At 37.6% G+C, this 26555-nt stretch overlaps 1 protein-coding gene across 10 annotated transcripts in view; it reads right to left on the bottom strand.

Annotated features, from left to right (window-relative positions):
• Positions 1-26555, bottom strand: part of ITSN1 (intersectin 1) — a 115872-nt gene that overhangs the window by 2266 nt on the left and 87051 nt on the right. For all 10 annotated transcript variants that reach the window (XM_032448798.1, XM_032448787.1, XM_032448804.1 and 7 more), the window contains 14 exons: positions 24536-24581; positions 21642-21763; positions 20613-20730; positions 17263-17454; positions 8315-8436; positions 7712-7818; positions 6285-6468; positions 5732-5830; positions 4760-4927; positions 3255-3467; positions 2621-2742; positions 1603-1685; positions 1419-1502; positions 833-1006 (listed from right to left, as the gene is read on the bottom strand). In XM_032448798.1, coding sequence (XP_032304689.1) covers positions 833-1006; positions 1419-1502; positions 1603-1685; positions 2621-2742; positions 3255-3467; positions 4760-4927; positions 5732-5830; positions 6285-6468; positions 7712-7818; positions 8315-8436; positions 17263-17454; positions 20613-20730; positions 21642-21763; positions 24536-24581 — 1834 coding nt within the window. The remainder of the gene's footprint in view (positions 1-832; positions 1007-1418; positions 1503-1602; positions 1686-2620; positions 2743-3254; positions 3468-4759; positions 4928-5731; positions 5831-6284; positions 6469-7711; positions 7819-8314; positions 8437-17262; positions 17455-20612; positions 20731-21641; positions 21764-24535; positions 24582-26555) is intronic.

Here is a 26555-nt window from a genome sequence, read left to right as displayed (position 1 = left end):
AGAAATGAAACAACTCTTTTCTGCTGCAATAAAACGCTAAATTGTAGAAGGAGCTAAGCTTCCATCTACACACGACAAAAGGAGAAAACAAGCCCTCAGTCCAATCACATTTTTGCATTTGAAGGACAAACGCTGCCTGTCTGCACAGAAGAGATTTTCATCTGGACCAGTGGCAGCATTCAAAAATGATGCCAAAGGCAGAAAAAATGCACCATGTACTTCACAGCTGCTTTGCTTAAGTAACTTATTTATTCTATGATATGTTAGAAAAAAGGCCAAAGGCCACTGCCCAGCTTGAACTGAACGAGTAGCTCTCAGGAGATGACAGAGCAAGGGATAGATTACAACAGCGACAAGGTCATTGGGGCAAATGGTGCTGGCCACATGAATGACAGTCCTGCCCAAATCCTTCCTGAGGGAAAGTTACTCCAAAAGACATTCCTCAGTTCTCCGTATGTCTACTGCAAGTTATGAAATTAAAGTGGGTTGGGAATTCTGAGTTCATTTCTACTACTGCCTGTTACAGGAACCTGACAACTTTTCTTTTCCTCCTCCATTAATTTGTCCATTTGCAAAAAGCATCCAGAGTTACATGTAAAGACTTGGCAGAATTACAAACTGCACTTCACTTACTGTCAAACTGCACAAGAAAGGAAGCCCAAAAACCCAGAGAGAGTGCAATTCTTTTAGCTCCAACACAAGCATGACTACACTGGGGAGTGAGAGTGTGTCAAACACGCACAGGGGTTCAGTATTTACCTCAGTGGGAGTGCACCTCTTCAAAATGGGAGGCCTGAAAACACCCTTGGAAAGGTGGCTGCCCCCTGCTTACCATCTGGGGAGAACTGGTCCCTCTCAAACACCGTGATGCAGAGCACGTCCTGCTCAAGGTCTTTGATAAAGAACTGGCAGTTGGAGTTCCACTTCGGATTGAGGGTGTCCTGCATTGTCTTGGTGATGTGGCACTGAGAGCCCATCGTCACCTCACAGTATGGATTACTCTTTCCTGGGAAGTAGGAAACAAACAGAAAAATGTAATCATGTTTTCAAGTGCGTGTCTGAATACCATCTTCTTCTTGCAGCCAACAGACCAGGTGAAGACAGTGGCCTTGCTGTCATTTTAATAACCAGGGGCACAGTTCTGCAAGGTGCCAAGCACTTGCCACTCTTCATTAAGGATTTTGTGGCTGATGATCTCTTTTGAAATAGTTTATGTAGTAAAGCTGTTTGTATGAGCCAAATGATAAAGCGCAAGACAACTGCATGACTGCTACTGAACAGCACAGAATCACCTTTGTGCATTTTAAATTCATTAAAACAGCTTTTTTAAACAAAAATATGTTGACAGAATGTCTAAGTTAGTCACATAGGAATGTCTCCTTCATAGAGCACACTTATGAAAATCAGAAGGCACTTACCATGGGATCTGCAAGGTTTTAGTTCAATGCCTTCAACAATATTCACCATCAACCTCCCAATGCCTGTTGCTCTTTGTGAGCGAACTGTGGTGAAACAGAAGAGGAGAGACAGAAGTCCTTAATGTCTTTTCCAGCCCAGGGACTTCCCCATGAACGATGAGAACCCCAGTACCCCATGACATACCTAAGTAGGCCTTTTCCCTCTTCTTCTTTTCAGTCTCTATGTAAAGTTCCGAAGCAGCTTTAATTTTCTGAACCCACGCAGTCCTTCAGAAGGAAAGGAGAAAAAGGTTGCAAAATACCATTTCTGTTCTTACTCCCTACTGTACTGCAGGCAACAGTAAAGCTGGCCCTCCTTCCCAACCCCTTGCAGCCTAAGGCCCCCACCCTGCCTCAGGCTCTGCTACGCTGAAGCTGTCTGCTTGGAAGAGATCTTGCTGGAATTCATAGCACCCGTAGAAATGTAATCAGTACAGCCTAGCAGATCCCATCACATAACAGAAGCTCAAAAGAACTATGAACAGGCAGGGAGCAAAGATGTTTTATGCATTGGGATTTTTCCAGGTAACACATTCTCAAGCTGGCATAATACTATCTATACAATGTGTTTGGGGTTGGTTTGTTTGGGATTTTTTGCTGTTTTTTCAGCTTCTGATTTTTAACAAAAGTTATTTTTCAACAACTTAGAAGTCTGCAGACCAATATTTTCAACATAACTCAGTGCAATCCTGTCTTTGTAACCTTTCCAGAGACACAAGTCACTAGCTGAAGTTGTCACTTTTCTCATTTACTCATTATAAACAGAATCAGGTTAAAACTGAGTTTTGCTCAGCAGGTTTTTGCTTCATGTTTTAATCTGAGTCATTCCTGAATCTCATTCAAAATACAGCCATGCAGATGCTTGCATTGGCACAGAAAACTGATGGACATTAAAAGAGTAAGATAGGACTGAATCTTGTAGCTTCTTTACACTACCACAAAATGGAATCATCAGCCATCCTAGTGATCTCACCACTGGTATTACTGGAATTCAGGAAGTATCATTATTTCTCCATTCTTTTCATGTACTGATTATCACTTTATTCTCAAGCACAAGGAGATGTAATATTAACTGCTTGGACACTGCTATGCATATGTACATCAAACACATTTTAATCAGGCCTTTAAAAATTAGTACTAACGTGGCCTGTGCGGGTACTTACCTTTCATTAATGCTTTCAGCCCGGAGTGTATAGACTCTATCAATGTGGGAGATATGGAAAATGGGCTCATCTCCAGAAGGGTCTGTGGGTAATTTTACTAGTACTTCATTTAGAAAAATGGGCTGGAAAACATTAAGCAAAGCTAGTATTCCATTGCACACTATCCAAACATAGGCATGCAAGATACAGCAATTCAGAACAGATTTCATTTGTGCCCACAACAGTTTCTCCCCTTCAGCTGGCCTCCCATCTGTCTTAAAACGTCATTTTTAAGTATTTTCTTCTTATTAAGGTGCATCCACACTCTGGAAACATTTCTCCTAAAGCAATTGAAAAGCGTTATGAGGTATAGAAATCTCTCCCTTCTCACAGGGAGCAGCAAATACTGCTCTCTGCATCATCCCTTGTTATGCAAACTCTGTCAAAGAAATCGTTTTGGCCACATTTCAAAGGCATCTTCCCTTACCTAGCAGACAACCAGCTTGCTCAGCATTGGTCCCTGGAATCCCCAGCATATGCCAAAGCTTTCAACATTCTTCTATATAAAGACCCACACGTACAGTATGTGGGTGCTGCCTCCAGAACTTTTGTTAGTTTGTAACTATCCAAGCCACCATTTAAGAATGGTACTTACAGTTTTGTACATTTTGTATTGCAGATTAGACTTGGGGCTGAAGACTTTGTCTGTGCCAGAAGAGCCAAGAGGTTTTATGATCTGAGTCAAGAGGAGGAAATCGTTGAACAGAAAGCCATACAGTTCCTTGTTACTCTTGGCTTTATAGAGCTTCCCACTGTGCAGAAACTTGCGTGGTCCCAAGCAGTTTGTAACAGAATTAAATACGAGTTGCTGCGAAAAGTAGAAGAAGAAGAACAACGCACTGTATAAAGTAAAACAATCGAGGTTCCCCTGAAAGAGATCAAATACAGTTTTGAGTCCTGACATTAGTTTTGATTTGTGTCACGGGGATGATGAGCAATGTCTCTGCCTTGCGCATGACAAGCAGTGCAAGTCATAAAAATGTTATATGAAATTTAAGGCATCCCATCAGTTGCACAAGGCATGTCCTGGATTAGAGAAAAGCCAAAAGCATTTTTGCCTCCTTTTGAGTTTCTCTGCCACGCACGTGCACCTCAGTGAGCCAAGCTGAGTTGATGATGACTTGTCCTGGATGAGCAGTAGTTACACAAATGACCTCTCCAAATGATGAGCTTTCTTAACAAGAACAGCATTCCTGAATTGTGTATGAGTTTCACTCACTAAAACATAGCATTGCCTTGTCAGCAAGCATTCAGTTGGCCACTCAGGTAATATTACTCATGTTCCAGGGTTAGACATCACATACAAAAGACAAAAGCAGCCATCTCCCTTCAGGCAATAGTTTTAAGACAGCCAAACACAACTCTTGCCCTTCTGAACTTGTCAGAACTGTCTTTCCCCCAAAATAGATTTTTAAGACGAAATGCAACACTTTCCAGTTTATAAACCAAGAGGTGCTTATTATTTTTTTATCTTCTGAACTGAAAACTCAGCACACATTTTAAAGATCAAGTTGTGATCTGTCTGCCTCTAGTCTCTTCACCATGATAGGGAGGCCATCAAAGTATCCTCTGTCCATCACAAATATTCTGCTTTCAGCAGAGAGGCTTAACGTGTTACCTTAAAAATAACATACACTAGTAGGCAGCGATTCTCTCTGTAAAGTCTTGAGAGAGACTTGATCAATATTATCTCATTTTCAGAACGTATACAAAGTTTTATTACAAAAAGCAGATACTGTGATGACTTTTAAAGCGCTCCAAGATGGTCAGGTATGGCTTCAGGGTGAGATACAACAATACAATAATTAATATAAAAAGCCATGAAACTGAAGAGTTGTGGTTGAAAACTGCAGCACTTAATCTGGCACTAGTCCAGAGGCAGGAAACAAAAGCAACATTTATCATGTAGGAGACAATAATACAAGCAGCAAAAAGGATTACGTGCCCGAATGAAAGGGAGCCAAAGAAAGATGAAAACAAATGATTGAAGATTATATGATATGATTACACCATATTCCCTTGATGCAGAGCCATAAGTGAGCCATGGTTTCTTCCCAAACAGTGAAGTGTGTCCATTACTCTAGACAGCATGTTGTTTACCTCAGAGAGGCCTTCGCACTGAACATGAGCCTGGATCCACTCCAGCCTATCTGAATTTTCTTTCTCTCGCACTCCTTCATTTACTTGAGAACATAATTCTTCTGCTTTTTCAAGAGCATGCTTCAAGTGACTGTGGTCAGGATGGTTTTCAGGAGTGTTTTCTATTATCTACAGGTAAATAAAATATGTTAGCTTTTTCTATTATCTGCATTTAAAATATATTAATATTGAGAACCCTAAATTTCTGTTTTATTTCTTCATTTTCATCAGAGCTGGTCAGAGGCTTCCACATTTCTCTTCCTGCTTGACAAACATGAAAAATAAGAGACAAACTCATAGTTGGTAGGTGAACAGCTGTCTACATCACATCAGTGCACTACTCACTCTTCTGACATAACTATGCAAGTTTCAGCCATAAACAGAAACACAGCTGATCATAGAATCTCTTAAACGACAACATCCAATCTGTAACTAGATTCATTTCTACGAAAGTCTGGGCTCAATTCAACAGTACTATTAAAGACAGTGAGTGTTAGGCAGCAAATAAAAGTTAGGAAAGGGTTGCAAGTTATCCAGTAATGTAAGCTGCAATGATTTGGCATTCAGGATTGTATACTGAATGTCATTTCTGAGACTATGAGGAAGGAATGATACCACATAGAAAGGCAAAGATGAGCATAAGGTAGATCCAATACTTCAATTTTCTGAATTTCAAATTTTTCATTCAGCTTTGATTGCCTTCTGGTTCTTTGTGTGCAAGCAAGTTTCACCTCTATTTCTTGCAGAAATCCAGAGACATTTTGTTGAAGGCAAATGAGTTACTGCATTTGCTCTAGTGTGATAAAAGATTGAAAGGCAGCCCACTTTCCCTAGCATATCAGATATCTAATAGTGACAATGTAGGGAAACTATCCTGTAATTAAGCTACAAGCAAAGCAGCATCAAAAACATCATCTTTGCAAAAGAACATACATTTTTAATTATTAGTGGGTATCTTGTTACCCGTTGCATAGGCTTTAGTAGAAAACTTGATAGTGGCATTCCTTTACAGCGAGGATCCATTGCTAACCTCTGAAACATTAGAGAGGTAAAATGGTGTTAGTCAATTTGCTTAAAATCCAGCAAAATAAGGAAAAGGTAATGCAACAAATGAACATAATGCCTCAACTAAATCCATTAGGTCACAAACAATGTCACTGCATTAGAATTTCTTGTGTTTTTTAAAATGTATTCTTCACCTAACTTGTCAGCACAAGTAAAATGCACCTCCTCGCCACAATTTGTTCAGTTCTCAGCATATTACTGCAAGACCATTGCTGAAGTAATTATTTTACAGCTGTACCGCTGTACAGAAAAAAAGTATTCCTTTAACAAAAAGAGCATTTCTTCAGTGAGTGCTTAAGTCTCTTCATTCTTAAGACTCCTCATTCTAATCCAACATACAGCACTATTTCAGATAATGGTTTGGAAGTCTACAATGCAGTTTATGGCATACAAAACACATGGTGAATGCTTCTTTTCTTACTTTTACAAACTCCTTGAATTCGGGGACTTCATCTGTTTTCTGCTGAATGAGTGCTGCCCCGTTGAGCTGGCAGCTACAGAACCGAATGTATGGCTGCATGTGTGGCAGCTGAGCTGTCAGGATGTCACCAATCATTTTCACTGGCATCTTCTCTCCAGACATCTTCTTACGCACACGCAAGGCCCTAAGCATGAAAAGGTCATGTGTGTTTGATAAGTCAGCAGACCTCTAAATAATGATTTGTGATCTATGAAATAGGTCGGTTGATTCTTATTCATTACTGAAATGAACAGTATGACCTCTGGATAATAAACAGATAAGCCACAGGACCTATTGCATATCATTAGAACATAATAATCAAAACTGCACCCCCAGCCAACGTAAGTTTTCCCTCTTGTGATCACCAATCTATAATTTTACATTAACTTAATGCAAAGCCAGATCAGATACAGTGTAGGAAGGAATGTAATTACTCTTTCTATTAGAAAGAGTATACAGACATGCTCTTGAACAAGGGGTAAAAACCTTACAACCACCTTGGGCCAAAAGCTATTTCTAGTTTCTAGCCTGCTTTCATAAGGAAAAGCATTTTATTGCCATTGGGTATTTTATTATCAAACCACATGTCTCTGCCCTATCACTGTCATAACTTGCCATTTTGTGGGCCATTTCCAAACACATTACAAAAACAAAAGGTAACCCAAAGTTACAAAATTCCAACACTTTCAACAAAAATTAGCAAATCAGTAGGAAAAATAAAGGAGCTATATTAATACTCATGCTTTTTAAAATGCAGGTGTTACTCATTTTGTTGGGCAATGCCCAAAAGAAGCAATTTGTACTTGCCATCAAGTAAGTTCTGATTTATCTTATAGTGTCTCAGGTTTGCATAACTTGACCTCTTTATCAAAAAAAGAGGCTTTCCCTCCTGCTGAAATAACAAGGATAGGTGAGAAAGATGAGGGAAGGAAGATGGGATCTGGCAGAGGCCACTGAGATTGAAGGGGGAAATAAGGGTACACGCACTGTGTGGAGTTTCATGGTAGAGAGTTGGGGTTGCAGCAGTTGGAGTCTTTGGTAGGAAGGGTGTACACTGGGCACAGATCCATAGCAAACCAGGCTTTGTTGGCACTGCTTCTCACAAAACAGCTCATTCGGGTGTTAAAAAGTTTACAGTAACTAAAGGAATACATCAGGCAACTCAGAATAAGGGTGGCAGTGAACGTTGGTTGTAGTTTGCTTCCCATTCACAGATAAAGGGACTGGAATTCGGTATGGGGCTGTGACTGAGAGGCACTACTCTTCAGGAGAAGCTGACCTTTACTTCTGCAGCGCAGGTACCCTTAGAGCAAATGCAGCTAAAAGAGGAGGCCCGTGATTTTGTAGTTGATAGAGGAAAAAGAAACAACAAAAACCAAAGAACTTACTTCAGTAGTTTTATATTGCACATAATCAGCTCCTTCCAATTAACAAAAATCATAGCAACTTCCTTTTCTGTTAGCAGCTCAGATTCCATTAGTGGTTTCTGGAAGATCTACAGATTCAGAAAATCAAGCAATTTAGAAAATATATGTTAAATATAATCAATGTTGCTAAGACTGATGATGCTTACTTCCTTAGTCTAGAAGTGAGACAACTTTACATCAGAGTAGCACAGTAGAACAGAACTCAATCATGCCCAGTGCCCACTGTCACATCTACCTAATAATACCTTTGTGAGTAGCTTATTTCTTTGAAAGATAATAATCTGAATTGGTCTCAGTGGTTGTTCACTGTGGCCTAGATATTCTGTTTTAACCTTGGGAATTTTAGTGACAGGTCTCCTGTGAAATAGCCCAGGGTTACTTTGATAAACAACTGAAAATACGTTTTACTTTGGACTCCTTTGTGGAAGTTCTGATTTATCTCAGTTGTCTCAGACTTGCATAACTTGACCTCCTTTTCAAAGAAAAGGCTTTCCCTCGCTGTCAAAAGAACTTCAAAAACATGAATGAATGAACCCTGCTCCTAAACATGCTGTGTCTCCTTACCTCTGTGACCAACTGCAAATCATTTACATAGTTCTCTTCTGTGACAATGAGCTCATGGATGTATCCCTGCCTTTTTCTTTCAGTAGGTGTCAGCATATCCAGAAGATGCAAATCTGCACACCCTGGAAAACACAAAAGAATCCTGGATTTTACTTATAGCGGTTTTCAAATTGATCCGGATCTGCAGAGGTTCAAGTAATGCTTAATGAACAGTAACTTCTGCCTGTTCATTTAATCATAATTCACACGTAATGACACAGCACTTACAATCTTTCATCTTTTAGTGAATAAAAATGTCATTAACTTTTTTTTTTATTATTATTTAAATCAAAGTCATTTCTAGATGATAGCAAGTTAACAAGGCAAGTGAATGGAGGTCCCATTAAAATGAAAGCATGCAGACCAGAAAGAACTAAAAGCAGACCTCCCTGTGGCATGAACAGCATTTCTAAATGTTTCTTCTCTGGTAGCAAAGCTTAAAAGTCCCCTTCACCACTACCTGCCCATTTCCAACCTCACTCCGATGTTCACTGTTGCCCTTAGTTGTGTCGTTCAGCTGGAACCACACTGTAAAATAAATCCCCAAACGGATCACTGTTAATAAAAAGGGGACAGAGACTTCACCTGGAATTAATGCCAAAAAACATATATATTTATCCTAAGAGGGAGCAGAATTAAGGAAGAGAACTGCAGTGACAATGCTCTGATGAGCTCTTTAGATTTTCAGCTCTCAGCTCTGAATTCAAGTTTAACCTTTATTATTGAAGTCAAAATAGGCATCCTCATCAAAGCAGGGTTTATTTACTTCTTCACACTTCAGTTAAAAACTGCTGCAGAAGTCTTGAAGGGATTGAGCCAAAACTCATGAAGGTCAGTGGAGTCAACTCACAGATCTCACTAGTTTACAGACTGAGCCAGTGGGGTTGATTGATTGACGTTCTATACCTTAAAAAGCAGGAGGAAATCTTATAACTAAGAACACACCTTCCATCAAGTTTGTCCTTCTGCTTTTCCAAACCACCTTCTGTGTAAATTCTAGGATTTTTATACTATAAGCGTATTCCAATTGTCACATTCTATTTTCTATTCTGCATTACAACAGAATACTTAGTTACTTTCTTCTTTCCTGTAGATCCCCTGTATGTTTCATCACAGCTCAATTGAATTCTTCTGAAATTGCCAAGGAAAACGCTTTCTTCCTGTTTCACTTCTAACAGCACTTATAACTGTTCTGCATAAAATACAACGCATTCCAGAATTGTTTTGAAACGGGTTTAAAACGGCTTTCAAGAAATACTACCTACAATTACTTTGATACAATCAAAATACTTCGTTTTAATTTCTTTTCCCCCACCCCTCAACAAAGTATTTGGCATTTCAGTATTCAGTACATTACTTATTGAAATAGATTTTCCACATGGAGAAAAATCTGACTGAAAAACATTCAATGAGACCTTCACTTCATGGTGTTTAAAATGGTGAGAGCTTTTTTATTTAACTGCTCACCAGCATCAGTCCATGACTCCAACACAATGTGATCTAACAGGAATGCTTTTAGATCAGATGTTCTCAAGCGCTTTCATTTAGTGAACTGCTGCTGCTTCTAATCATATCACACCGTAGTCAACTTAGATAGTATCTACTGCATCTTCAGCTTCCCAAACGTAATTCAGGACCTGACTCTGCACTACACAACTGGCAAGGTCCACCAGATATCACCATTAAATTCCTCATGAATGCCTTGGAACAGGTTGCTTTCACTAAACTGTGCTCCAGAAAAAAGATAGATTTCTTTAAAAAATAAAAATAAAAAAGAAGGTGAACTGTTTTCCTCTATAAGTAAGCAGCTGAATACATATCAGATTGTCAGCGTAGCACACTGAAAATGCTCCTCTGAAATGCTTGTATTGCAGTCCTTTCAAAGATTCAATTCAAACTTTGCTTGGAATTAAAAAAGTTGGCTCTGAGAAGTGTTAATTAGCAACTTCAAGCCAAAATAATCAGAATTCTCACTATTTTTCCAAAGTCAGAAGTTTCAATTCTGTTTAATAAGCGACTGCTTTCAAAGCATTCTCTTAGTTAGCATGTACATCACCATTCTAATTAACAGAATCAGTTCTCCCCACGAAGCATCAGCTTCATTAGAAGTCAACAAAATGTTTAATGATTTTTCTCTAGAGGCTGAGGAGTTTTAGTGTTCAAAGATGCCGATGACCTTGGCTTGAAGTGCTGTTTCCAACCACCACCAGCCTTTAGATGGAAGGATTTAACATTTCGAACTATTACATTCCAATGGCCAGTTTGACAGATAGCCAGCTGGGACTTAAATGGGTTACTCCAAACATCAATGGAGGGTTCAACCTTGAGTGCTAAGTATTTGGGGAAACTGCCTACTGCAGCTACTGCAGAAAATGCACGAGAGACTTTTCTCACAAGGGATTTTCTTCATTAGGTGCACAAGTATTAAGAACTGCCTCATCTTTGTATCAAAAATAACAAGCAAGAACTCTGTTCTTTTACAGGGTGTAATGTCAGGGCCATGCAGCTCTAGCTGGTTATTCATGTAAGCCAAAGTACTGCATAAAGTACTTTTATGTACATCCAAATTCCATGTGCAGCTGAAATAACACCATTCCCAGGTCCTTACCTCAGTGTAGAACCAGTTAATGTTTCTAGCTTAAAGCTCACAAGTAGTCACCATTCAAGTACTTAAGACTAGGCACTCTATTCTACCTTTTAGGTTATCGGATACCATTCCTTTCTATTTTCTTTCCCACTCTGGAGCTGGATATCATCTGAAAGATTGCAGAAGCTGAATTTGAAACTTTAACTACCAAAAAACATAGTAAGTGCAGAAAATAATGGAGAAATCATGATATCCAGCATGTTCACAGTGGCCCAGTCTGCAATGGTAAGATTGATCACAGTAGACAGGAATCCACTCTGTTGTCATAGAACCATAGAACTGGATTAGAAGGGACCTTAAAGATCATCCAGTTCCAACAGGTTGCTATTACAGGGAACCAGAAGCAGTAAAAAATTACATCACAGTTTTCCTCCAAAACATTAAGTGAGGCAAAACAGTACTCCTGGCATCACAATAGCATTTCTTCACTCAAAGCACAGCATCTGAACATTCATTCTTCTTATCAACTGGCTTCACATGCAAACACCAATTTCCTGTGAACACCCTGTGGTCTGGACTCACTACTGAGAGACTATTTCAGGCTTTTGATGAGGACGGCTCATACACTGGTGATCCAACAGATCTTTCCTCCTCTACCTTCTGTAATGCAAAATCCCATTTCACACCCATTTTCAGTGATTTCAGTATGTTCAGAATTTCTGAACAAGACTGTTATACCCATTTATCAGTAGAGCAGAGTGTTTTCCTCTGGGAAGTAGAGAAGAGTCACAAAGTAAGTCTGGAAAGTCAAGTTGCAAACTAGTAAACAGTATTTCATTTTTGCTGAGAGGTCACCTATAGCATGTGTTTCCTCCTGTTCACAACAATCAATCAGCTATCAACAAGTGAAGGGGCTGCCACTGCCAATCCACACAGACCTAACAGCATCTTGAGGATCTTTTGTAGCAATTCCTGTTGTCTGAATTAACAAAGTCCTGGACTAGTTTATGTTGCACCAATAAACTGTAACTCTCACCTTTGAATTATGGACTGATTATTATCAGGACTGATCTTGAGCCCCTGACCACTTTCTTCACTGTAACAGCACATCAATCAAGAGCAACAGCCAGAGGTCCAGGCTGACGGAACAGCACAACCCAGCTTCACATTGTCTTCACAAAAATAAAGATGCTATATAGGTACTACACTTGAAGTCAGAAATGGGGCGTCTTATATTCTAAGAGTTCAAATATTTCATTAATTTTTCACTTTCTCATGCTGACCTCCACCCATTACCTTTTCATGGCTCCAGGTCTTCGCCTCAAAAAAAAAAAAAAAAAAAAAAAAAGTAATGTGAAGGAATTGAACCAGATGGACTTCAATGGAATTAATCCAACATACAAAACAATTCAGCCGAGAAATGCACTTGGCAGAGATGACTACGATAGGGGACAAAAATCCATGAAATCAGGTTTCAGCAAGCTAGATCAGGATGCAAAAAACTGCTATCCATGATACTGATGTGAGCCCAGTGCAGAGCAGCACTTCAGTAGTGATGGCATCAGCTCATGGCTGTGTGGGCATCGTTGGGGCTGGCAGCATCAGCTCAGCACTCAGTGGGTACAAATGGGCACCATGATGGGCCAAATGCAAGTTGGGATCAGAGTAGAGCAGAAGCACTGAGCTTTCTTCTTACTGCTAGGTAAAGCTGCCAATGAGGGGACACTGAAAAAGGTGAGCTATAAACAAAGGAGAATGATAAGCTTATGCTGGAACATGGAACCAAGTTCTGTGATCATGAAGCAATGTAACGCTATGGTGACTCCAACCCTTTCTAGAAGCTGTATATTCACTTGCTGTAAAATTACCTCAGGTATAAAAACCTTTCCATTTAAAGACACTAGCAGATACATTATCCATGAAATACTCAATTGAAATAATTCTGCAAGAATACAGAATAATTCTGTGAATACAGACTTCTTTTTTCCCCCTCGAGATAAACAGAACAACTCTAAAGGAAAAGAACCGCCAGAAGTAAAAGCACTCTCTAAATGCAGTCTTATCTACATCTCTCAAGTGACGGCTCCTTTTCCTGATTTCCTGCTGCAATGGGAAAAGGTACTTCACAAATGAAAGCTGATATAAAGAATGCATTCAACTGATTAGGCAGCCACAAGGCTGCTCCTAATGCTGACTTAAATTGTAAATCAAAATGAAAATCATCTGAATGATTTCTTATCTTTGTCTATGTAGATCACGGAAATGTTATTTCAGCCTTGATCAAGATTAGCATTTGTTGGCTTTATAGCCACAAATCAAAGAACTGAAGAGACAAGAGTGTGGGCACATCTCTGCATAAGGAGATAAGTCTCCACATAACAGGAGATAGGTGTATTCTGGGAGGTAATTGCGTGGTTTTAGGAGACTAAAGAGCTTCTCAGATGAACCACTAAGGAAAGAAGAGTCAAAACTGAATTGAGACACAATCCTGAGAAACTATTATTTTTGATGGATTATTTCAATTTTCTTTACTAAGGAACTACTTTCATATTCTTTCTCACATATATTAATAAAAATACAGATGGGTAAGGGAGAATATGTGCAATGACATTTTAATATAATCACAGAATCATATCGTAGCTGTAGAATGGCCTGGGTTGCAAAGGACCACAATGATCATCCAATGATCAACCCCCTGCTGTGTGCAGGGTTGCCAACTACCAGACCAGGCTGCCCAGAGCCACATCCAGCCTGGCCTTGAATGCCTCCAGGGATGGGGCATCCACAGCCTCCTCGGGCAACTTGATCCAGTGCATCACCACCCCATGTGAAAAACCTTCCCCTAATATTGAACCTAAAACCTCCCGACTCAGTATAAAACTGCTTTCCCTTGTCCTATTACTATCCACCCCCACAAGCAGTTGTACCCCCTCCCTGTTTAAACACTCCCTTCAAGTACTGGAAGGCCAGAATGAGGTCTCCCAGGAGTCTTCTGTTCTCTAAGCTAGACAAGCCCAGTTCTTTCAACCTTTCTTCACACGAGAGGTGCTCCAGCTCTCTGATCATTAGTGGCCCTCCTCTGGACTTGTTCCAAGAGCTCCGCATCTTTCTTGTACTGAGGGCCCCAATTTTCCCTGCTACCCAGTGGAAATGACTGATAGTAAGTACATTCAAACACTACCATGCTGATCTATACTAGCATGCATAAGAATTTTTAATAATTGAGTAAATAAACATTATAGGCCTTTCTACAATAAACTTCATTACAAGCCACAGTGGTCTGAATATCTTTGTCTGGGACATTTTAAATGTGTTTTGAGGTTTTTAGGAGTTAAGTGTTCTCAGGCATAGACTGATTTATAAGATGTTGCTCAGTTGAGTAATACACAGCACTCTTCTGTACAAGGAATCCTGGCACAACATAAACCAGTGTGTGTATCTACAGAAGGACAGCTTCAGTCTGTTCTATCCAATTCAGTGGAAAATTGACCTCAGGAACTTCTAGGGCACTGTGATTCTGAATATCTTTCATGAAACATCATTCTCAGTGTTTTCAAGAAGCATGTTAGAAAACATAGAACCTGCAGATATTGTAATAGTTTTATTTTTTCTCCCTTAATGTAAGAATAATTTTAAAAAGCAGCATCTGAACATCCTATATCCAAAGTATTGCCAATATTTCAATATGTAGAGAAAGTGTGTATCTGGCCTGAAGTCATAAAACCCACAGAGTCCCTTAGGACAAAAGCTTTTAGTCAAGTTATAAATCTTTCAACACAATAGCTCATTATGGGAACATAGAGATACCCTTTCATTAAAATAACATTTTAATGCATGAAATATTGAAATAATGGAGGAGAATCTGCTACATAGTTCTCAGCAAGCAAAACAATGGTAACTGAAAAATACAAGTATTAAGTTATGTTCAATTTCTGTCAGGTACGAGGCAGCACTGTGTTCAGCAAATGGCTACATTGAAGAAGAAAACCTTTTTTCTATGGCAGAGTGATAAAGGAAAAAATGTGCATGTTAGATACTACCTAAAAACAATGTCCAAAATCTGTGCAATTGTGCATGTTTTAAGACTAGAGCTTCTGGCATACAATGCAGAGCCTAGGTCAATGTAAACCCACGGTAAAATAAAAAAGTATACTTAATATATCTACTAGCATAGTGTCAAAAAGTACCTACTATTCCGTAACACGTAGAAGGCAATGAATAGAGAAAGAAAGGTGCAAAAGTTTGCAGCTGATCACAATTATAGTCAAATAATATTCAAAGTAACAACACGGGTGTCATTCAGAAATTAAACAGGAGGGCTTCAGGCTATTCTGGTGGCAAATTCACTACATGCACTAATGCTATTTGGTGAATTCTGCGTGTACACGGCAACAAGACAACAAACACATTTTAGTCTAGCTTTTATATGAAGAATTTAATTATCTATACATGTGACTAATTTTAAAGGCTGTATTACAGTTGTTAAAGCTGCAGGTTTTTATATATTTATATATTTTACATTCATATTGATGAAATACTGAAGTGCAATTGAATATGGAGCTTCACTTGTTCTTTGCACTGCATGGTGGGTCAGAAGGAGGGAGACGGGGCAGGATTAGAAATTCTACAACACTGCCAGCATGAAATATAGAAATAAGTGAAGTACATAAAACAGAAGATAACTAAATGGTAAAGTAATTAGTATAAATGCTATATTGTGCTTGAGGCGTTGGGTAGAGAGGGTTTCTGCACTGACAGCACCAGGCATTTCATCAAGAGCTTGTAACTAATGCTGGAAAGGCAAACATGGCTTAGCTACAGCACATCTACTACATATATTTGACCGTAAGCTCCATTTAATATTAATTTGTATAAATTCCACAGTCTAGTTTTAAAAAAAATGTAAACATTGGAAATTAATTGCAGGGAGATATTTCTATACATTCTTTCTTGTCAGGAAAATTACTTGTTCAAAAAGTGTTGTTCAATAGTCACGAGAAAGTAAAAATGAAAAACCAAACTCCACGAACTTCATGTAACCAAGATGAAAAAAAATAAGAAGTTAATGCTCAAACATCACATGAATGCAGCGTTCTATTGATTTTTGACACAAAAATGCAAAAACTGAAACATCTGAGACAAACACAAACCAGGATGTTTTCTAATCGTATGCAGCTACAAGTAATGTGCAAAATAAGATTAACATAACTGGGATAACAACATTATGCAAGGTTAATAACTCTTGCATCGGAAGGAAGTTAATTTCTTCTCTCCACAATGTATTACACACTCAACAAGGAACACCTGATACATACAGTACAAGAACTACAACAAAATACCTTATCTGCAATTGGGCGCATTTAAAGTTCCTTAAAATGATTTAACTCCTTCTGTTCTTTTGTAATAATTAAAAAAAATAAAATAAAAAAAAAAATAAAGACATATTGACAACACTGGACAAGCGAACAATAAAAAAGAAAGATACATAAAATCTCAAATTTATGGACATTTGGAACAAATTTAACAGCACATGCAGCATTCCTTGATAGTGGGTCTTTTTGCACAAACGAGATTAAAATGAAGAAATTTAATTTATACTTCTCCTTTAAAAGGCTAAAATATATATTTTAAAATAATTTTAAAACTGCAAAAGCACCTGTGCAAAGGTGGAAAAATTAGTTTGGTAACTATGAAAGCCACAAAAGGACCCACTATCCTCTGATTTTTTGTTGTTTTTTTTTTTTTCGTTTGTTTGTTTGTTTCATTTAATTTTGCGTCTATATCTGCAGGTAATTAACTCAAACATTGTGATTACATGCAACTAATGTAAAATGAGGTAAACTGCTCTGCAGTGTGTTCTTCTACTCAGAAGGCAGTAGATGATCATGCTGGAAGCCACATGATCAAGGCTGCATCTCCCATCATCCCTCTGGGCAGTGATATGGGATAGTGGGTCTCTTTGAGGACTTTCAAGCCTGAGTGGGGGATGGACAACATATGATTCCTAGAAAAAGGAGGAAAACAACACATAAGCAAAACAAAACAATGAGCAAATTCAAGCTAGGAAAATGAGTCAGGCATGTAAACAGCATGGTGCAAAAATGATAAAAGGTAACATGCTACAAAGGGGATGGGAACTAAAAATAAAACAAACATAAAATAAGGTTTGCATTACAGAAGGTCTTCAAAGAGACTTTGCCAAGTGCAGCAGTGGTGAAGCATTGAGTTCTGCAAACCACAGCAGAATCACAGCAATGCTGCATGTTTCGTCTTAAAGTACTACATAAATAATCACAGCATGGCAGCAGAGAGGGTCACTTACATTGCTGGCTTGGGTCCATATCTGTTGTCAGCTTCACATAGTTGGATGGGAAGAGACCCACTTGTCCATTCACCTCCCCTTTCCACCAGTCTGGGTCTTCCTTGTTAAGGACGTTTATAATCTGGCCTTTATTGAATGCTAGCTCATCATCATTCTGTGCAGTGTAGTCATACATGCCAATTACTTGGCACACTGTAAGATAAAGGAAGAGTTCTGTAGCACTGGTAACGTTTCAGCAAAGCTTAAACACTGCAGATACCACAGTAAAGTTCCATGATAGTGCACTGATCTACACTGGCAGTGCTGTGCTCTTGCCCCTCTCTCCTCTGTCTCTGTATCAGAATTTATCCAAGTCCTTCACAATTTGGCTCACGGTTATTCAAAAAACAAAGACCTTCCACATAGCTTTACCCTCTCAGTCAGCCTACTAAGGGGTCATTACCACAATATGAAGGACAGAGCACAACAGTGTAAATGAGAACAGTGTAATCCACTGGAACTGCACCCAAAATATCTTTGATGGAGAGTGCTCAACAGTGAGAGACTGGAAAAATTTAGAATTTAACACTTAAGGGATGCTAGCTTTCTACTGAAACTTCAGCTTTACGTACAGATATTTCTGTCTATAAAAGCACCAAACTCATAATGAATTTATAAAATTAGCATTTTGCATCCTCACCACCCTGTTCTAAATAAGTATCCTTTCCAGCTGAACCACTCAATGGACAGAAAAGTTTAGGAAACATTTTAAGTTCAATTATTTGAGAAAGGCACTGCTTTCCAATTAGCACTGGCCACGCTGAACAGACCTATAACTCAAGAGAAAGGCAACGGTGATACTCTTGTGCTGCCCCATAGGCAACAGGAACATAAAAACCTTGGAAAGATGAAAAAAGTAAAAAGCTACAAGGTCATTTAGGGTGTCCAGGCTCCATGGGACTGTTGCCAGAAGCATTTTTTCTATTTTCTTACTATAAAACTCATCAAACCTGGATGGTTCCCAGGATACAGTGGTTTCTGTTCAGTTATAATAGAGCAATTTTCTTAATTCTCTAAAGCAGGAGGGCTGTTTATTTAAGTTATATAATTTCCTCTATTTCTTCTTGCCAAGACACAGGGCTTCTGGTATTTTGCCTTAAGACACAACATTGCTGGCTAAATTAGCCTTCCTGTCATGTTGTCTCTATTCTCAATCTACAGTTTTCTTGAATTTTTGTTCTTGGCATAGCCAGCAAATTAATTAAATTTGTCAAACAGTTCCTTCCTCTTTTAGGAATTTATATTCCAGAAATTATTCAGTTCCCCTTAGTTAATATTTTGTCTGTTTGCAAACCTCATAATCAAATATATATAATATTTTTATTATATATATATATATTATTTATATATTATTTATATATAAAATATCTAACATTTAATATATATAACTATATATTTAACAGGACCTAAGCATATATCTCAAGATTTCATTTAGTTACTTGCAAGAGACAATAAAATAATTCTAATTAAAATGTAAAAGTTAATAAAAAATATAAAGTCAAGGGGTATTCACTATTACTCATCACATCTAATACATCAACTCTCCAAAGAGCACATTTCCCTAGCATACTGGATATAAAATGCATATTATGGCATATTATGGGGCTAATGTAAGTTAAAATGTATGAGCAGCACTGATGTTCATATTTCACTTTAAAGATCTATGAACCTGTTTTACAACATTCTTGTTAAATGTTTACAGGCTATTACTAAAATTAGGAACAATAAAAAGCTTAAACTAGATCATACTTGAGAAAAGTGGGTACATTAACAGATTTGTAACCCATTCAAGAGTTTCTTTGTTCCAAGACTTTTCATTCAGATTATTCTCCTCTATTTAAAAGAATTTCATGGAATTTGGTGCTGACTGGTGGAATCATCAGAATATCTAAATGGGATCTCAAGAACCACCTATAACTTTGGGAGGTGATTTAAGAGGGTTTTGAAGAGATGGGACTCCTCCACTGAGCTTGAAGAAGTGACCTCATCTTCATCTTGCTTACACCTGGTCACACAGCTTAGAAAGCACTTCAGTCTTATATAAAAAGCTCGTCAAGTAGTCCCAGAAAGTTAGTTCTTCAATTATGTTAAACAACTAACAGCAACAGCTCCAAAAGCCATTACTAACTACAGAAGTAAGCTAAAGCTTTCTCTGAGCTCCGGTGTTTTAGCTCTTTGTTTCCCTTTTTGAAAGATTTTGCCTGTTGAATAATACTAGTCAATGGCAGAAGGAATCCAGGTTCTCATGGTACACCCACGATCAGTACAAGATATAATGTTGACTTTCTTCCTTTAAACATGCAGAATGGTTAAAATGTGTTTCTAACTCTTCCTGTACTGTGAACCTCCTTGTGCCTGGCTAGTTAGAGTAGCATTAACGGCTCTTCTCATTTCTCAGAACCAGGAAGGAGACATTCTTGATGCAAGTTTTGAACAGGGTAAGTATGAAGGAATTGGAAATGAAGAAAACATCCAAAGTATAAAACAAAAGAGTCCATGCAAAAGAATTTTCAGAAAGGTTTAAAGCCATGCAGTTTGCATCACAGTATGATACACAGAAAGCCTATGCATCAAAACAAACAAAATGGCAGAAGAAAAGGAGGCTCCTGATGGATCTGTTGCCTTTAAAACCCAGACAGACATGACACACTCTTACACTCTTCACAGAGAACCAACTTGAGCACAATTTTATCCTTCTGGACAGTTTTCTTCAAGCTTTCCATGTCTTTTGCTATAATACGACTTCTCACTAAAACACTCCCTCCATAAAGGTGCTTCTCAAACATTAACCTCTTAACATTAACCACACAGTAAGTTAGACCATCTATCATATACTATGTCAAGATGGTCCTATTCCTTCTTCTCACTCTCCAAAATTACAGGTCCATAACAATGCTGCATTTGATTAGAATGAATGGCATTAAGATTTCCATGTTCTATAGGCAATGAGAAATGAGCTACAAAATTTATTCTGTAAGTTTTATTAGCATGCGTCAAAAGTCCCAAACTGTCAAACTTGAAATAATAACCCAAAAAATTCCCTTCACATTGAGATATTGTGTCTCAGTGCTAAGAGACCAATTTAACTACAGAACACAAAATCATTGACAACTGCCTCAAATTTTTGGGTATTATGGAAGAAAAGAAACTATTCTACACATTTTTGATTGTCAGGAATCTCCTTTACCGGGTACTACAAAACTAGTAAACTCAAAATGGTGACTACAATGGTAAATATTTGATGCTCGTAATTAATGTTAGAAGTAAATTATATGCATTACAACAGCAACTCCATTAAACGCACTGCTTACCTGAAGGTAATGCTGTTGATTTAGGTAGCTCGGTTGGTGTAGTTTTACTGGTACCAGGGCTCAAAAGTTTTACATAATTAGCAGGAAACCATCCTATTTGTCGTTTTTTCCCTCGTGCCTGGTTAAAAAAAAAAAAAAAAAAAAAGGAAAAAAAAAAAGGAAACAATTCTTATAGGAGGAATAAGCATACCAATAGAACCTTAGTCAAGGCTATTCAGCCAATACCTTAACAACATGCAGGCACACAAATGATTTCAAGTAAAATTAATTTTATAAGTAAACTGTCAGCTGTTGTCATGGTGACAGTTCAATATTATGATGCTTCCCATTAGGAAGCAAACTTTTATTACAACTTAGTTACTACTAACTTAAGTCTAGTATTAAATGTGGAGGTTGGTGGCCTGGAGTTGGATCTTGATGATCCTTGAGGTCCCTTCCAACCTAATCCATTCTATGATTCCATGAACTGAAGTCAATTTTCACTTAAGTTTTCCTACTTCGTGTGCTTTACAAATAAAACTACAATACTGCTCCTTCTAAAAGATTTTGATTTTTTTTTAAACCTTAACTCTAGAATGCTAGGCTTGGTATCACAATAATGAATAGCAGCATTAAAATGCTTTCTCATTATGCCAGTAATTGTTTTTAAATTGATATCTAGAGTGTAATAGTTTAATTAGAGATTAAAAATCTCAATTACCTCTTTTCTTTCAAGCAACAGTTTTTAAACGGTTTAACAAGGTCAAACACCCAGCATCCAGGAAAATGAACAGGAGAGCAGATTGCAGGCTGGGTCTGATTCATGAGATGGTATTCCCACCTCACAGTGAAGCAATACGGTATTCTGCCATTCTCCAAAGCTGTTTCAATTTCAATGAATTAGAATGAAAAGGCATTCTACTTGTAAAAGATTAGTTGTAGAACATTTTCAAAATAACGTATCTAGTATTGATACATCATTTTGAACTATTAAAAAAAAAATCACATATTCTTTTGCACTCAATTTTATTTCAAAAAACAGTAACTCACTTGGAGCTCTCCTTCCCACCAGCCACCTGGGTTCTTCTTTCTGATAAGAATCAACTGACCAGGAGCAAGGGTGAGTTGTTCTGGACCCGTTGCTGTGTAAGAGGCAATAACTTGGGCAATTTCTGTTAAAGCAGGAAGAAAAAAAGAGTTAATCTGAAAAAAAAATTAACATACTGTATTCAAGATTGAGTCTGCTATTATCACTGGCAAAGTATATCCATTTTGAATTTTTTTCCATTAAACTCTAATGTATCTACATAGTTTCTCGAATACAAACTATAATTATGAAACAGATTAGTAGTTCCTCCTTAAAAAGTTCACAGCTGTACAGGAATAAGACAACAGAGGTGTAACAGCTGTATAGGTAGGATACAAAAAAATGTCTGAAATAGAGAAGAATAATGACCATCATTAGAGCCATGTGGCTCTTAAAATCAAGTATCATAAATATTGTTTTCCAATAAACATGTTTTTGTAGCATCAGTTTGGACTATGTTCCATATAAAGAGATAGATAGTGACGACATTATTATGAAGATGTAGTAACGGAGGTGCAAACTAACGAAGGTCTGCAAAAAATTTCTCAGCATCACAGTAGACAAAAAATGGAAGTTTCTGAAATGCAACAGGCAGGATTTATATTGAAACCTTTCTTTTGTGGACATTGTCAGAAAACTGGTGCCTTACCTAATTTACCTAGCAGCAAAAATGTGACAGGAGAGTAATGATAAGCACACAATTCTCTCTCAGTTACATAAGCCAAAGTGCAATTCACACCATTATACAGTTGTGGAAATACAGATGAAAAATTAATCACCACAAAGTTGGACAGGTTTAACCCATTTCTGAACAGATTTGAACTGACAGGAACTTATGAATGGCTGCAGTTAGGGCTGTAATGTCTGACTGATGGCTTTAAGTCAGGCTTATCATGTCATCAAAACATGGTTAAGGTGATGGAGAGAGCACATTTAATACAATGACTACTGGAAACATTTAGTAAAAGTGTGGACCAAACAGGTGATAAAAAAGCTCTTAGCTGAGAGTTAGGAAGATGCTTTACACATGAATCTGGAACTTAAAAAGTAGCATTTCAACTCTGAAAGCAGAAGATGGAAGAAAGAAACGCTAAGTAAATGCAATATTAGTAGGTAGAACAGAAAGGTCTATACAGAGAAAAGCCATTTTGTACTGTCCTGTATGGAGACAAAGCAAGCTTTGTGACAGGAAACAGCCATAATGCTAAAAGAACTACAAGATCCCTGAGTGGTAGGTTTCTCACAATTGCATCAATTCACCTACCTCAGAGTAATTCAAAAGGCAAAACAAACACCAGCAAAGAAGCTAAATGTGGGAATTGGTCATTTTTTTTTAAGAAAAAACCTCTCTCCACCATAAAAAAACATAATCTTCAACATACTGTGCCATTCTATTGAGAGGACAAAAATCTTATAGTTTGTAACTCAGAAAAAAAACAAAACAAAAAAACCAAAACATTTTTATCTATATAAGTACAATCTATGATGCTCCAGGTATCACAGATCCCCTTTCACCAACTGGTAGCATATGGAAATTTTACTGTGGACTGATCTTAATTACATGTCAATATCTAGCCCTTATGTGTCAAAGAAAAGCAGCGAGTTAGAGGAAAATATGCAGCAAAATAAGTTTGGGATTTTTGGGGGGTGGTTTGGTTTGTTTTTTTTTTTCTGTTTCTTTGAGAAAAAGAAGGGGAAAAAATAGCTTTTATTCCAGGAAGGACTTTTTGGTATATCTAAATACTGAATTACTAAGAAGAGATCCAATTCACAGCTCAGGCCAGAAGAATCTGTCCTCTACCAAAAGAGATTCACTTAGAAAAAGAAAGAAATGTCTTCTCACAAATACAGCTGCTTAAATTCCAAAAGACAGCATTTTCTTTTCTCTGTCAAACACACAGTATTATCAACACTCATTCTTTCATTCTGCTGCTTCCAGAATAAACTGGAATGTTTCACCTCATTTATTAGCATTTCACTTCTCTTGGCTGAGCTGTTGAAGTTTTTCTATGGCAAAAACATCCATGAACCTCATTGTTGAAAAATAGGCAGGACTGTTCTTAAACTGTTCTTAAATTCCAAAAAGTTCTCAATACACCTTTTGTCCACACAAACCCCAGTCTCTCCTTTGCTGAACGTTCAGATTTAGAAGATTAGTGATTATAAGGCTGGTACTCGAGTCCTGTTATGCTTCGTTCTCCCATCATAGAAACAGTAGCCAGACCTATCAGTATCTTGTCATTATTCCTACCAGGTCGAACTTTTACAGAGTAATCACATTACTCAGTGTAATTTAGTTTAACTTGATGCAAAATCATCTCTTTGGTACAGAAGCAAATAAATACACTGAGAAGAAAAAAAGAGATGCCTTCTGGAATGTTTACCAAAACCTTCTAGTGACAATGCACTTTTAAATGATCTTTGGAAAAACAGCCTTTTAAAAGGACAGCCCTTCACCTGACACCTACCCCAAGATCCAGAGGACAATGTATACCAGACTGGGGCAAAGCTGTGAGACCACAATGTGGGATGGTACTTTCATCTCAGGGACACTGGGAAACTTGAGTGGGCTTCCACCGTTCTGTTTGGTTCAGTTTACACTCATTTTTGAGCAAGCAGATTTTTATTCCCTAGCTACATATGCTACTTCATTACAGTGATGAATAGGTCATATATTATTTTAATACAAACAGTACTCATTAATGTAAAAAGCGTAACAGTGTATTTCATAAGATATAAATGACAAAGAGCAAATGATTTACTATTAGGGAAAAGGTTTTGTTCCCTCTGAATTTTTTTCACTGACTAGATATACACAGTACTTATTACAAGGTGCTGTCAGCTATATATGACTTACCAGGTTTCTTCCCTAAGCTTCCTGTTTTTCCAGCTGCTCCAGAAGCCTTGAAATAGAGAGTAAGATGTAAGTTTAGCATTCATAATTATATCTTCAGTACACTAAAATGATTTACTGTACTTCACTTTAACACACCAAACAAAGATGAGAGTAAAAAACTAAAAGGAAGTCTGTTCTTGAAGGAACTCTTACTATTTGAGATGGCAATTAATACATAGAAATAAAAAATGTTATGCACAGAAGTGGATAACTATATAAAGGTGCAGAAATCTTTCCTGAACTATCCTGCCTTTCAGTGACTGTAAACACCAATGTAATTCCAAATTACGTAGCATTTTCATTGTTTCATTGTTAACATGCGTATCTACAAAAGGTTAATGCTGCCAAGCTGAGCTTACATGACAATAGTATTTTTCAATTCTCTAATATTTAGATTGCAAATATGCCTAAAATGATGATAATCAGACATAATTATTTAAATACTGTACATATTGTGGTTCCACATTTTCTTATATGGCAAATTAGTTATTGTAGAAGTCCTTCACTGCATCCTTAAGATGAGCTATTCGAACTTTTTAGATGGTATGTGTTACATTAGTAAAAGCTCCACCATCAGTTTTTGGGCCCAGCTGAGAGCACAGGACACTCAATAATGAAGTGCTATCTGTCTGGACAAAGATAGCTATCTCCTCTGAGCATAGATGGGTTCAGATGAGGCATGAATATCCTGTCGACCAAGCCAAGACATCTCCAAGAAGAGCCTTAGTGAACACCCATGAAAAAACCAGCAAGCCATGGAAGTAGTTCTGCTTAGTTATGTTTACAAAAACAGCTATTCTGAAAAAACAAACTTAGCATAAAAAGCCATCTTAATTTACAAACTCACAGTTCTCCTGTTCAGAAAGATATCTTCCCTTAAGAACACCAGTCACTTAGAAAAAACTTATCTTTACTTATCTTTTTTTAGTGCACTTTCAGGACTAATCATATACATGCAATTAGAATATTCAAATCCAGGTGTGGTCTGGACTCTACCCTTGCACATCCCCTTCCTCAGCCATTTTGCCAACCTCTTTAGTAGATAGTCTTCGTAGGACAGAATCTCCCTATGCCCTAATTAATTATCTCAGTTTTTTTCCTAGTACACTGCCAGCATTAGCTATTACAATACAAATATCTGATACAGATGACAGCAAAAGCAAATCTAAACTGTCTTTTGAGCAGAAATACTGAACATACATAATATCCTATTGCCTTCAAGTGATGCTCACAATGCTTCAGCCTCTTCTTGATTTCACCCTCAGTATCTTCCTTACATATCTGGAGCCTACATAAATGACTGGAGGGTTTACAAAATACCCGTTCTTCTAAGGAAAAGAATGGCTTCATCCTCAATATTCTCCTTGTTAACCTGATATTTTTCAAAGCTGGAAATTTTTAATAATGAAACTAATAAAAGCAATAAGTAAAAATCTACTTGCATGACTGAGAGAACAGTGCTATTTTTAAAATATGTATTAGTTTTGAATGCCTTGACAAAATAGATTATCAGGAAAAATAACTGTTTCAAAGAGTAGGTGGCTGCTCTATTACTCCAGTGTTCTGGACACTTTCCATGCAGCTACTAAAGAAGCCTGATCTTTAAGACTGAACTATCACACTTCAAAACGCTATATTAGCAGAAAACTCAGCAGGGTTAGCATGCTTGTCCTATTAACCAGCATCCAGGTTGTCAAATTAGGCATGTAGGGACAGATAAAGAAGGAAGTGACACAGTATATTTGCAGTTCACTGGTAAACAAACAGTGACTATCTTGAGAGGGGAGTTTCAAAGTCATCTTTAACTAAACTGAGCCTGAATTCTGTCTGAATCCTTGTTAAAAAGAAGAAGAAATAAACAGAAAACCCTGTTTCAAAAATTACCTAAATTAATAACCAGTGCACTTAAAGATAGACCCAACTTCTGGTAGCCCTTGGAGAAATATATTGTATCCTTTTGTTAAGAAAAAAACAAAACAAA

Source organism: Coturnix japonica, chromosome 1, assembly GCF_001577835.2.
Source record: "Coturnix japonica isolate 7356 chromosome 1, Coturnix japonica 2.1, whole genome shotgun sequence".
NCBI lineage: Eukaryota > Metazoa > Chordata > Aves > Galliformes > Phasianidae > Coturnix > Coturnix japonica.
This window is presented reverse-complemented; position numbering and strand designations above follow the sequence as displayed.